Here is a 14812-nt window from a genome sequence, read left to right as displayed (position 1 = left end):
CTGCTCTGTCCCAGTGCCACCTCAACCCTTTCTCTCCATCCTATTCCAGTGCCATCCTAGTCTCCTTTTTAAATGGAAACAGTCTTAATTCACTGTAAGCCCAGGTTTCAAGAGATCAAAATCCTCACAGGACGCTGCCTCATCCAGAGTCGGACCATTGGACCATTGGTCCATCTATCTCAGAGTGGGGAACCTTTTATGGCCAGATACCTCTGGGTGATGGAACCTGGCACCTTCTGCAGAGCACATGCTCTGTCCCTGAACTGCTCCCCCTTCTAAACTGAAAGACGGTATACATGATTGTGGAATTCACTGTTAATGGAGGTTAGAACTCTCAGTGGCTACGCGTCACAGTGGCTATATGCTGCTTTTAGTATACTACTCTTTTCCAAGCACAATTCAAAGTGTTGGTGCTGACCTTTAAAGCCCTAAATGGCCTTGGCCCAGTATACCTGAAGGAGCGTCTCTACCCCCATCGTTCTACCCAGACACTGAGTCCAGTGCCGAGGGCCTTCTGGCGGTTCCCTCACTGAGAGAAGCCAAGTTACAGGGAACCAGGCAGAGGACCTTCTCGATAGTGGCCCCCGCCCTGTGGAACGCCCTCCCACCAGATGTCAAAGAGAAGAACAACTACCAGACTTTTAGAAGACATCTGAAGGCAGCCCCGTTTAGGGAAGCTTTTAATGTTTAACAGGCCACTGTATTTTAATACTTTGTTAGAAGCCGTCCAGAGTGGCTGTGGAAACCCAGCCAGATGGGTGGGGTATAAATAAATTATTATTATTATTATTATTATTATTATTATTATTATTATTATTACATTAAAAGCTGTTGGATGGCAGCTATAGGAGAGGTCAGTCTGTGGTCTTCCCAGAAGCATAGTGGTTGTCCACTATGGATGAATGTGAATCAATTAATTATGGTCCACTATGGAAACAGGATCCTGGGCTGATAAGCCTTTGGTCTGATCCAGCGTCCCAGTTCTTCACGTTTGTAAAACCAAGCTGAAATCCATGGAACCTATGAAATGTGTTGCTGAGCATCTGGAGGAAATGCCTTCATCTCTCTTTCCTCTCTTTCCAGGTTCTCAGCTTGTATAACACTATCAACCCAGAAGCCTCTGCATCTCCATGCTGTGTATCCCAAGATTTGGAGCCCCTCACCATCTTGTATTACATTGGAAAAACGCCCAAAATCGAACAACTTTCTAACATGATCGTAAAGTCTTGCAAATGCAGCTAAGGGATATTCTGAAGCAGCACAGCAAGTGCATTGGAAAAGAAAGGAAGAAAACAAAACATAAGAAGAAGAAGAAGAAATGTAAAGAACACATAGGGTCAAGCAGTGATTAAAAAAAAAAAAAACAAAGGAGAAAAAAAGTGGTACTAGTCCAAATCGTTTGAGAGTTTGTTTCATTGTTTTGCGTTTTGTTTTCAAAAAAAAAAACCACACACCATCATCTGAAGCAAAAACCGTGAAGGCCTTATCCTACATTTCAACTACTTGGTTAGTGAGATAGACAAGAAGGAATTTTCTTTTTTAAAAAAAAGAAAAGCAAAAAAAAAAAAATACTAACAAGAAAGAAAAGAAAATGAAAAAAAAGCTTTTAAAAAAATAAACACTGGAAGAATTTGATAGAGTTCTTATGTGAAAGGAAAAAAACAGGAAAAATATCCCATTCAGTGGAGTTGCTGTATCTGTTCCGTGGCTTACTTACTTGACCTCCGTGTTATGCCATAGATGCTCTACCCATTCCCTGTAGTTCTTAGGAATTAACAGCGCATTATTTATTTTTGTGTTATATGATCAAATGAGGGAGCATGTCATTACCATTGGGGAGGGGTGGGGGGAACGAGGGAGCAAAAAAACAAACAAAAAACGAGCAGACCAAATAAACTGCAAGAAACCTGGTTTCACTCCTTAGAAACCTGAGCTCAAAAAAAGATTAAAAAAAAAATCCTGCAAACCATGATTTGTTTAGCTCAGTTAAAACAGTAGTTCGCTATTTTTCAGGAAATCTGCCTTAAAAATAAAAAGCCACATACACCGTTGTTTTTCTTGCCGAGAGCCTATGCAAAGCCTCGCACCATTTGTTTTTATACTGAAAACCTTAACAATAAAGGACATTTTTGTTTCAGTCTCAAAGACAAGTCTATTAAGATTCTTTTAAACATGTAAACATACCACCACCAGTGACTGTAAATGAACTAAACCGTCAGTTTAGTAAACCAGTGAAATATTTAACATGTACTGGTCTAATCTTCAGACCCTAATACGTTGCTGTATAGCTATTGCTTTGGGATTGTTTGTCTGTTTTATTTGTGTGCGCGCGGGATTTTCTTTTGTTTTTTTGTTTTTGTTTTGTATATGTAACCGTACCTATAGTATTACAATAGGTGGGTAGTAAGAAGCCAGCTTAATTGGAAACATATCTGTAGATCTCTATTGTAAACTATTAAAAAATTAAGTACTTTATGTGTAACGTGTAAATTTTCACCATATTTTTGTACTCTGTTAATACTGTCAACTCTGAAGAGTTTGAACTTAGGGGGTCTTGTTGATCACTTGGAATTGTGTGTTTCCCTCTAGCTGGCCAGTATGAGTGAAGCCCCTGATTTTTTTGTCCCCCCCCCAACTTGCACTACAAATACATGTTTTGTAATATTTGCTATACATGAGCTTTGTATGTTGTTTTTCATCCTGACGATATAAGCTACCTGACTCCAATTTCATTCTGTTTCAGAAGAAGAAAATAAGGTACAGTAAAAAACGAAGCAAACAAATGGCAAGGCAAAGTCCCACCCCCACCCCCTAGTCATACATTTGAAAATGGGAGGCTTCAAAATGCTGAAGTTTAAAATCTCTGTTTGGGTGCTGGAGCAGAAGGCAATTTTCTGTTTTTTCCCCAGATGGCAGGGACAACACAGAAGAAGCAAAGACTTCTGCACTTCTGGACTTATCATTGATCTGCTTGTATAAGCCATTCCTTGGCCTGATCAAGTTGTAGTCACCCGTAGTTTGTCAAAGGGCACATCCAGCCACTTCAGATTAGCGCTGCGGTGGTGCTGGGGGTCTGCATGAGACCATGTATATGCATCAGCAATATGCAGGGGAAAGGCCACTTACACAGGCAGCCTCACTTCTTCCACTTAGGGGGGTTGGTTAGTTTCTGTTCTGTTTAATTCCATAACGGGGTATCGAAGTCAGTTCAGCCGCAGTCAAAATGAAAAGAGGAAAGTCACACGCTACACCCCCATTCTGATATAGCAGGCGCAGGGGTTTGGATCTTGGCTCCGCTGTAGCACCCACTGGGTGACCTTGCGCTAGTCGCCTTTTCTCAGCCTAGCCTGCCTCACAGGGTGGTTGCAAGGATATAACCGGCATCTGTGCCGCCTTGAGCTCCTGGGAGGAAAAAGCATTCCATTTTGCAATCCCAGGCAGTCCTGTATTTGAAGGGCTGCTGGAATAGGCTTCTGTTTGAAGGAGTCCTCTGTTGCACTTGTCCAGGCCAAGCTTGGCTTAAAGATAAAAACAGGAAGGAAGACTCAGGGCCATAAAGATGCCCAGTAACTGTTAGCAGCTGAGTGCAGGGTTCTACACATTGGCGATATGTATTGCATGTCTATTTAAATTAGAAATTATTTCCAAAATATGCATCGCGACATAAATTAACACATGCAAAGTCCATGCAAATGTCTTGTCTTTTTTTTGTGATGTGTGGGTTAAACCACAAAGCCTAGGACTTGCTGATCAGAAGGTCAGCGGTTCGAATCCCTGCGACAGGGTGAGGTCCAGTTGCGCGGTAACAGCTCCTGCCAACCTAGCAGTTCGAAAACACGTCAAAGTGCAAGTAGATAAATAGGTACCACTCCGGCAGGAAGGTAAACGGCATTTCCGTGCGCTGCTCTGGTTCGCCAGAAGCGGCTTAGTCATACTGGCCAGATGACCCGGAAGCTGTACTCCAGCTCCCTCGGCCAATAAAGCGAGATGAGCGCCGCAACCCCAGAGTCGTCTGCGACTGGACCTAATGGTCAGGGGTCCCTTTACCTTTAAGTGGCCACTTAGCTGCTAGATGGGGAAGGAGAAGCATCTAGCTTGCCTGGGAAGATTTCAGGTTTGTTTTAAAAGAAAAGGTTTGCAGCTGGTTCAAATGGGGGAAGGCATTTGTACCGCACAGTTGTGCTCACACTTCCCCACATAGCCCAAACCTGCTTCCCTGCACATGCAGCCTAGCTAGGCTTGCGCATCACATGCCCAAGTATTTAGTCCTATATAATCCAGGGTGTGTTTAAAAAATCACAATGGTCCCTATAAATTGATACAGTCAAGGGTGTGTTATGTTTCAAGATTGTGGTTTGATTCATACTTTCAGGAAGGTTTGAGTTTGAGGGGAACACAAGCCATGCATATGGGGGTTCACAATGAGGCAAATAAATTCAGCCACAGGGATTATTAGTTGTATGGTTGTATGCTATTAAAATGATCCATATTAAAATCACATCATTTTAACTCTGAATTTTAGTAAATAACATTCAGTTTGTTTAAACTGTAACCAGTAGTGCAATCCTTCATATGTTTACTTGGGAGTAAGTCCCACTGTGGTTGGTTGGGCCTACACAGCCACAGTGGGAACACGGCCTTAACTGTTTTTTATCTGACCTAAGTGCCAAACTGCTAAAGTGCTTTTCCCCAATGCTACACAGATTACATTTTGACAGCCACCTTGAGGGCTACAGACTCTGTCCCTGCAAAAGGACAAAATCGTACCTGTAGGACAATCCTTTGAACCCAGGGTTATTATTGTTCAGCTTTGCCTATCTTATCTGGAGATGATGAACATTTGTTTTCAAAGTTGTTGTCCGCAAATGACCAGTTTCTCAAATGATTTATAGGATCAGGCCTTCCATCTGTGCATTTTTATTTTGTCTTACATAATTTATTCATTGCTTCCCCTGATAACGCCTTTCTCTTTTTCTTCATTAAAGTGCAAAAGCAACCACACAAAAGCTCCTTTTTGTTCAAATTATTTTATACTATTTTGAAAGTAGTACATTTGCTTTTAGGGAGACACATGAACAAATGTTGGCTTTCATATGTGATTTCTGACCATTCCAAATAGATTCAGTCAGTGTCCAAAATCTATCTTCACAGTACAATCCTTTGCATGTTTACTCAGAAAAAGTCGCACTGCATTCAGTTAGGCTCACTCTCAGGTTAGTGTGCCTAGTCTGTACTTACTTGGGAGTAAGCCCAATTGAACAAAATGGAACTTACCTCTTAAAAGACATGAATAAAACTACATTCCTTTTTTAGGCTTTGTCAACATCAACCAACTTTCAGACATTCGCTATTACAGTGGTACCTCTGGTTACATGCTTAATTCGTTCCGGAGGTCCATTCTTAACCTGAAACTGTTCTTAACCTGAAGCACCACTTTAGCTAATGGGGCCTCCCGCTGCCACTGCGCCGCCGGAGCACGATTTCTGTTCTCATCCTGAAGCAAAGTTCTTAACCCGAGGTACTATTTCTGGGTTAGCGGAGTCTGTAACCTGAAGCGTATGTAACCCGAGGTACCACTGTACATTAATGATTTGAATGGTTCTGCATTAGTGTCTATAGGACTATGATAATGAAATGAACATGTCATTTCCCTCTAAGAAAACAGTCCAGAAATAGGGCTTCCATATATTTTATTTGGAAATAGAGATTTGGTTGGGTTTTACTTGTGTGATATATTAAGCCATTAGCCATACTCTTTAACTTTCTCACAATAGAGGATTATTTGCACTGGGCCAAATCTTGATACATGCTGAATCGGTTCATGAAACACTGAAACAGAGGTACAAATAAGTCCTCTTCCCAAGAACCACTCACACGTTGAAGCCATGTTCGCATGCTGAAGCCACACCAACCAGCCCTGCCCCCAGTATCCTGCATGCTGACTTGACTGCTCTTGGCATCCCTAGCACAGCATGAGCACCAGGAAATCGGGGAGGAGTCGCTTGGCATGACTCCACTCGCACATTGATTCAATGTGTGGGTAGTTCTTGTGAAGAGGGATGTTGTTGCAATAAGAATGACTGGAAACTGAAACAAGTTTTCCAGAATAATGGCCACACTCTCGTTCTCCGGAGGCTCATAAGCTTTGGATCAAATGTTACAGCTCTTGTGTGGAGACTGCCAAAAAATGGCTCGAGAAACGTTGCACTCCATGCCGGCTGTGATGTTTTGAAAGCTGCTTTCCTCATGGTTCAACCAAATAATGTGTAAATGCTCAGAATCAACGCTGAGAGTTGGCAGCCACAGAGGCTGATGTGGAAGCTCTTCACATTCCTCAGGACAACCTTTTGAAAAGTGGTTTCCAACTGTGATGGCTGCCATGTGGATTCCCACACTCTCCACATGGAGCTGGAGGTCTAAGTACAAAATCCCCAAGAGAAGACCAGACGGACATTTCTATTCCAACTCTAGTCTTGGCAGTAACTCTTACTGAAGTCAGTGCAGGTTACCTGGAATAGGTATCTAATAGCTCAGTTTCATATGAAGCCTGTTTCTAGCAACAGGGTTAAATTCCACAAAAAACGGTTTATTACTACAGATATTGGATTGTCACATTATATTAGTGGATATAACTTAGATATTTGAGGTAGCTTGGTCGTTCTGTCTTGGATGTTCTCCATATAGAAAAGGTCTGTCGGATTCCGTAATGGTTTATTTTCAAGGACTGGCACAGAAGTACAGTGGTACCTCAGTTTTTGAATGTCTCCATTGACGAACGTTTCAGAACTCGAACACCATAAACCTGAAAGTAAATGCTTCTGTTTTCGAACGCGCTTCAGAAGTCAAATGGCTTCCGCTGAGGTACCACTGTATTTTTCTCAATTTTCTCTATTAAATTTGCAGACCGCTCTTTGCACCTCAATTTTCGAACGTTTCAGAACTCGAACGGTCTTCCAGAATGGATTATGTTCGAAAATCGAGGTACCACTGTATGTAATCAAAACCATTTGGATCCTTTTAAAGTTGAGATATTTCCCCCTACAGCTGAGATGGGGTCCCTGAGGCCCTGCAGCCATGTCTGAGGGCTTCAACTCCCATCAGCTCCAGTCAGCACTGCCAGTGGGGAAGGGTATTGGGAGTTGTAGTTCAGTAATATTTGGAAGGTCACAGGATAGTTCCACCCCCTCCTGCTCTGTTGACCTGGAGACAATGGAATCTCGGCTCCTCTGCCATTAAAGAAAAGTTTAAACAAGTTGCACTTCAACCTGTGTATCTCCAATTAACATACGTATGATTCTCAGACTGAAGCAGGACATGAGATTCTGAACGGGGTATGAATTTGCTTTCTCTTGTGAAAATGGATTTATGTGGAAGGCCAGTCCCACTGGGACCAAAATGTGGTCCCACACAAGTCCATAGCCATGACTGCTCATGAAGGATATATGTGCATTTTTGCCTAAGTGACCCAAACAGCAAAATGTACGACTATAGTCCAGGCTTCCTCAAACTTGGCCCTCCAGATGTTTTTGGCCTACAACCCCCATGATCCCTAACTAGCGAGACCAGTGGTCAGGGATGATTGGAACTGTAGTCTCAAAACATCTGGAGGGCTGAGTTTGAGGAAGCCTGCTATAGTTCATAGTGTACTACCATGAATAGATGAGTTTAGATTTTTTTTGGGGGGGGGGGTCACAGGTTTACATTATGCCTTGAGCGGAATCCCCTTTATTTAGTTTAAAACTGAAATGACAACGATTTGCAGAAGTAGAGATAAGGAGAATAAACCTTTCTGAAGTAATCAAAGCTTGCGTATTTTTGGTATTCTTTTCCAATTCGGAAAAGCAAGAAGCTAATTGTGCTTTGCTGGGAATGGATTTCTGGCATGACTTAACAACTGATTTAAAAAAAATATTGATGAGTGTCATAATTTAAAATGGAAAATCAAATATCAGAATAATGGCAATGGATGTTTTAGGCAAGAAACAGGACTTGATTTTGGATTCACTGCTAGCACAGCTGCTTTTTAACGGGGAATGCAGAATGTGCATGGTTACACGTGCCCTGACACTTGGCAATCCCCTCTCCCTGGCACTGTAATGTTGGAAGTGCAGTGTGATTATTGCCCATCACTTGCGCTTGACCCCAGTGTACAAAGTGCTTCTTAATTACAGGAGACAGTCAGTGTGGAGACAGCCAGTGTGGTGTAACAGCTAGAGTATTGAACTAGGACCTAGGAGACCAGGGTTCAAACCCCATCTCAACCATGAAGCTTTCTGCCCTTTGGTCCGCCTCAGTCTCTCAGCCTAACCCAGCTCACAGGGATGTTGTGAGAATTAAATGAAGATGGGGAGAACCAGGTGTGCCATCTTAAGCTCTCTTGGGAGGAAATGTGGAATGTAAATGCAATAAATAAATAAGGCATGTTTCAGTTACCATACATTATTCCACAACTCTATACTTACTGCTGGGGTCAGCTACAGAGCAGAATAATAAAAGTATTTTCCGCCTTCTCATGAACAACATTATTTTGAGAGAGAGTTCTGCAATCTGGGCGACAGTGCCAAGAAGGTCTGCTCTCATGTCTTCATTGAGCACATCTCCTAAGGTGGTTGGAAGCAGAGGACAGATATTGAACATAGTGCACAAAGAAGTTGATACAGGAGATGGTGTTCTAAGTGAGCACTTCTTGTATCCTGTCCTTCCTTCAAGAATAGCAGGCAATGTACATGGGGGCTTCGATTAGTCTTCCCAAAGGTTAGTTAGCTTGAGAGCCCACAATTAACTCAGTGAGCTTCATAATTGTGTTGGGATCATAGCCAGACACTGGAGAGACCTGTCAGGAGTAAGCATGGAGTGGACCAATGGTACCAAATAGTATGCGAAACAGCCTTATTAGAAAAACTAACTAATAAACTGAAACTGACACGGGGACAAATAGAAGAAGATGCCTTCACCCCGGTATGGCTCCCCTTTATCACATACACAGCCCAACAAGACAACGACAAGAGTCCACCAACAGAATATGAATCAATATAGCTAACCTGATCCAAAAACACCCACCCACCCCACTCACACATGAAAACAAAGACCACCACAGCCAATCACCACACCCTAGGCCAACCCCAACTTCTCTCACCACCAAAGGAACACAAGCAAATAGGAAAGAGAACCTGCACAAGCGACGCTGACACAAAACCCCACACATAATGTAACACTAATGTCTCAACAAATGAAACTGATATGTAGAAAATGTAACTTGAAGAAAGAGACTGAAATATACTCAGAGTCGCAAAGTGATTTCATGCTCTTTATTCAGCTCATAGTGGTGAGGAGGAATGAATGAAAGTCCCCTCACAGTATCTGCTTTATATACACTATTTACACAATGGGCTGCACATGATTGGCTAATTCCGGAATTCTACTGTAAGCCAATCAGGTTGTGGATTCACTTCTATCTGGAGCAGGATTGGGTGGTTCCTGCCAACCAATCATACTGCTGCATTGTTCTAGGACCAATCAGACTGCTGCATTCTGAATCCTATTGTTCTAGGACTAATCAGACTGCTGCAATTTGGATCCTATTGTTCTAGGACCAATCAGACTGCTTCAGTTTGGGTCCTATTCAACTCAGTACATAACAGAGACATTGCACATACTTCCGTAAACCAAGAAATCTTTAATCAAAAATATGTTTAATAATAATAATAATGTTGGGATCAGTGATGTAGTGGTCATTGGTTATGTGAAGTCACAATTCCTTACTATTTCTGCAGGAGGGACCCCCTCACCAGCATTCTAGAGGCTTCCAATCAGCATTTAAAGAGGAGCTTTATACTAAAAAACTTAGCATATAGGAACACCGAAAACAAGAGGTACTTCAGTTTCAAAACAATGACATGCAAGTTCTATTATGTTCAATGGAACTACGTGGAAAACACAACTTAAGTCACTCTGAAAGAAGATACCGGAGCACTCGAAATCATTTGCTCATGTATGACCACAGAAAATAATAGATCCCATTGAAGCACAGGAAGATCTGCATTGATTTTGCAATGCATTTCCTAATCTTAGAAGATTGTATATAGTATATATAGCAGACCGTCGCCTGTTCCGAGACATCGAAGCAAGGGATGTAAAGATAAGACCTCTGAGAAACTTTGATATTCAGTTCTGCCCCAAATCACGATGAGAGAAAACAACAGCTAGGAAGTGAAAGAGACAACACCATGTATGGGCAGAAGGAATCTCCTTGGATGTAACAGTTTTCACACGCAGGGCAGAATACAGATAATAGTTTGAGTTCCTCACTTGAAACTTTATAACTGTATATATTGTAACATCACGAATAGAAATCATTAATTATGTAGCTGTTGGACTAAGGCGTTCTTATTATAACTGAAATGTAACTGACATTCATTAAGATTATAGAATGCAGTGATATAAATACACCCAAACCATCATGTGGGAGCCATTTTAACTAAAATGTATTAACTGGAAGTTGATTGGAACGTTGATAATTGTACAATTTGGGAATTAATTGTTTTTCTGGTAATTTGGCTATTATTGGGGGGTACATTTAAGGTAAAGGGACCCCTGACCATTAGGTCCAGTTGTGACCGACTTTGGGGTTGCGGCGCTCATCTCGCTTTATTGGCCAAGGGAGCTGGCGTTCAGCTTCCGGGTCATGTGGCCAGCAGGACTAAGCCACTTCTGGCGAACCAGAGCAGCACACAGAAATGCCGTTTACCTTGGAAATGTAAAGAAACTGAAGGTACATTCTTTCACCTTTGGTGGACGTGCCCAAAGATTAAGGCTTTCTGGGAAATGATATATAATGAACTGAAAAAGGTATTTAAATATACCTTTCTGAAGAAACCAGAGGCCTTTCTCTTGGGCATGGTCGGCCAATTGGTGTCAAAGAAAGACAGAACGTTTTTTATGTATGCAACAACAGCAGCAAGAATACTTATCGCAAAGTATTGGAAGACACAAGATCTACCCACCTTGGAAGAATGGCAGATGAAGGTGATAGACTACATGGGACTGGCAGAAATGACTGGCAGAATCCGAAACCAGGGAAGAGAGACGGCGGAAGAAGATTGGAAGAAATTTAAGGACTGTCTTGGGAAATATTATAAAATTAGTGAATGTTAGATTGATGTTGGACTGAATCTAAGTGGTTACCAGCTGTAATGATTAAGATAATTGGGGGAAAAAGAAGAAAGAAAGGTGTAAAATTAAGTGAAAATTAAGGGTGAGGATTTGCTGAATGAATAATTTAAATTGGAATACAAAAAGGGGAGGTATGAGGGGGTCTGAGAAATAAGTTAAAAGAAAACAAGTGAATGAAATTATATGTGTTTTTAATTTTTGTGTTTTTGTTCTTATGTCTTTTTTTTTGTATAAACTTTGAAAAGTTAATAAATATATTAAAAAAAAGAAAGAAATGCCGTTTACCTTCCCTCCGGAGCGGTACCTATTTATCTACTTGCCCTTTGACGTGCTTTTGAACTGTTAGGTTGGCAGGAGCAGGGACCGGGCAACGGGAGACCACCCCGTCGCGGGGATTTGAACTGCCGACCTTCTGATCGGCAAGTCCTAGGCTCTGTGGTTTAACCCACAGGGCCACCTGTGTCCCTGGGGGTATTTTAGAAAACTAATAAAAAAAAATTCGTAAAAAAGAAGAAGATTGTATATAACCTCAGAAGGGGTGTGACCATGACTACCACAAAGGGATCCTCCACATCTGAATTTGCAGGGCTTTTTTCCCCGCCGGAACTCGCCAGAACTCAGTTTCGGCACTTCTCAGGTGGGGGCCATTGCCATTATAGGAGAACAAGGGAGGCATTCATGGTGAGTTCCGGCACCTCTTTTTCTAGAAAAATAGCACTGTGAATTTGCCATTACAAGTTAAGGTCATGTCCAAAACTGTATACGCTACACAAAACATGCAATACATATAAGTGGGGGAGGGGACCATCATAAAGGGAACAGAATGTACTCTGAAAAGAGTTTATGATGTAGGATTGGAAATACGAGAACTGTCCCATCACTGTGAACAAGCAGCTATGTGTTATTAAAAGGTGGGTGCATGTGCCAATTTTTCTGCTAGCAGTGCTTGTCTTTTCACTTTCCCTACACTCCTTCTATATTGGTTGAGTCAATATGTCGTTAATAAAAGTAAAATATTTGATACGGAGGGTGGGGGAGGAGAACCTAATTGTATAAGTGTCTTGAAAACTTTCTTTTTCCAAAGAAGAAGAAGAAGAAGTCCAGAATCTGCCTCTTAGATCAGACAGAACAAAGTCTATCAGGAGCCATGAGTTCTGGGAGAAAATAAACTGCAAGGTTATGTAATTATATGTGGTTATAAAGTAGATGTGAAGTCATGTAGTTGGCTTGTCACTGGGTATGGGTGTAACAGTAATTTCTTCATCTGTATATAAAATAAAATAAAACGGAACAGAAAACTATGAGAACTCCCAATCAAATTTGATATGCTAGTTTAATGAAGTAACCTGCTGGAATCCAAGAGTGAGTCTCAGGGGAATAAAAGAAACCACGTTGTGTTGGTCCAACAATCTAATCTTGCCTTTGAATGAACCATTTAATGCCAAACCAAAAAGTTGGCAAGAAAGGTCCTGTGACCACTATTTCCTGGGTTTTTGTTCTGCTTGCACATACTTCAGCAATACTTACTATTTATAAAGTAGATTCGGAATCCAGAGCCCTCCCCCTTTTTTACAGTGTTTAAGTAATTCATCTTTTGTGTCTTAAAGCTGTGAGATTGGTTGCTATTATTTAAACTAGCCACATGACAACTAAATAGTAGGGTCTGGAGTGCTTACACAATACAGAATGAGGGGTGGGTAAAATGTATGGGGTGGTCCTTAGTATTCTACACCCTTATTCTTGCCAAATTCAGAACATCATTCTTGTAATGGGGAGGCTAGCAGATGGTATATGTGAATGTAAATAGCAATCGGTACTTGGTGATGGTGGACTATTTCACAAACTACATAGAAATAGTATGTCTGAGAAGCATGTCAATAATGTAACAGGCAGGCTACAGAGCATATCTGCACATTGTGGACTTTCTGAAAAAGCTTGTAGCAGACAATACTTCTCAGTTCATATCTGCAGTCTTAAAAGCTGGTGACCAGGTTGTTACTAATGATAGTTGGGATTTCAGGACATTGTTTCATTTTGAGGACTATTAATTACTAATTTGACACATTTTGAATTACCAAAGTAGGACATGATTATATAGCAAGGGTTAAATGTAACTGGAGGAGAGGAGATGTAACGGAGAGCTTAACCGTTATGCTGCTATGCCAACCACAGGTGGTGCTGTATCTAAATTGCTGCTGTTCTAGACTATTTTTTTAGCAATAAAGTTGTTGTTCTATTAGGCATCTATTTTGGCCTGGCCTCTTCTCTGAAAATAACCTGACAATTTTGTAGATGTACCTTCCTTCCAATACACTGATTTGAAATATGGTGTTGTACTTTAGGTCCCGCGACACTACTTGGAAGACAGAGAAACCTTATTGCCGAAAATCCCACACTGATACAAGTACACATAATTAATTACATGATGATGATGATAATGATAATGATAATGATGATGATGATAATAATAATAATAATAATAATAATAATAATAATAATAATAATAATTTATTTATATCCCACCCTCCCCAGCCAAAGCCAGGTTCAGAGCAGCTAACAATAGTAAATTAATACATCAATCTAAAATCATTCCATTGTAAAATCAGTTCAAATCAAATTAATGGCAACCATGTTAGCAATTTACTTCTCAGACTTAGAAAAATGTAAATATGGAAACTCTATAGAACTGTTTGATAAACTGACATTCTATTCAGATACCTTCTAAGCTAGAGCAGTTGCCTGGATCAGTCTAGGAAGACTCGGATACAATCATAGAATTGTAGAGTTGGAAGGTACCCCAATTACTGCAATGCAGGAATCTCAGTTAAGCATCCATGACAGATGGCCATCCAACCTCTGCTTAAGAACCTCCAATGAAGAAGCGTCCATGACCGTTCTGAGGGTGTTCGTTCCACTGTCAAACAACTCTTACCGTTAGAAAGTTCTTTCTGATGTTTAGTCAGAAGCTCCTTTCTTGTGACTTGAATCCATTGGTTCGGGTCCTAGCCTCTGGAGCAGAAGAAAACAAACTTGCTCCATCTTCAATGTAACAGCCCTTGAGATATATGAAGATGGCTATCATATCTCCTCTCAATCTCCTTTTTACCAGGCTTTACAAACCTAACTCCCTCAACCATTCCTCATAAGACTTGGTTTCCAGACCTTGATCATCTTGGTTGCCCTCCTGTGCACATGTTCCAGCTTGTCAATAATATTCTTAAATTGTGGAAATAGTGCTTCAAGTGTGGCCTAACCAAGGGAGAATAGAGCAGAACTATATGACTTCCCTTGATTGGGGCACTATACTTCTGTTGATGCAGCCTAGAATATTGCAAAACATGTAATTCCATGAAAAGGCATAAAAGCATTCAGATTATTAATACATTACTATTCAAAGAAGAATTACTCAACTACTTTCTGTATATGGAAGATTAAGCACAACCTGGGAAAAACATCCAGTGGCTGTGTAAGAATCCGGGCCTTCATAAATCAGTAGAAGGATTTTTTTGAGGGACATGTAAATCCTGCTACCCAATCCGAGACCATATTATGTTACTATTAATCATTATTTAAAATTCTCTCCCCTGTGCAATATTGATCTCGTTTAGAACTGGCTGCTTCAAAGTCCCAGTTGAAGAAG

At 41.0% G+C, this 14812-nt stretch overlaps 2 protein-coding genes across 2 annotated transcripts in view; one reads left to right on the top strand and one right to left on the bottom strand.

Moving 5' to 3' along the window:
* The window catches only part of TGFB2 (transforming growth factor beta 2), an 82580-nt gene extending 79907 nt beyond the window's left edge, over positions 1-2673 (top strand). Inside the window, exon 7 of the mRNA XM_083494659.1 lies at positions 1084-2673. Within this exon, the coding sequence (XP_083350785.1) occupies positions 1084-1242 (159 nt within the window). The 3' untranslated portion in view covers positions 1243-2673. The remainder of the gene's footprint in view (positions 1-1083) is intronic.
* LOC310702742 (uncharacterized protein) overlaps positions 1-14812 on the bottom strand; it is a 601527-nt gene that overhangs the window by 150712 nt on the left and 436003 nt on the right. The gene's annotated exons all lie outside the window — the stretch shown is intronic.

Source organism: Podarcis liolepis (genome assembly GCF_965112155.1).
Source record: "Podarcis liolepis genome assembly, chromosome: 3".
NCBI classification, from domain to species: Eukaryota; Metazoa; Chordata; class Lepidosauria; order Squamata; family Lacertidae; genus Podarcis; species Podarcis liolepis.
Note: the sequence above shows the minus strand (reverse complement) of the source record. Positions and strands in the feature narration are given on the sequence as shown.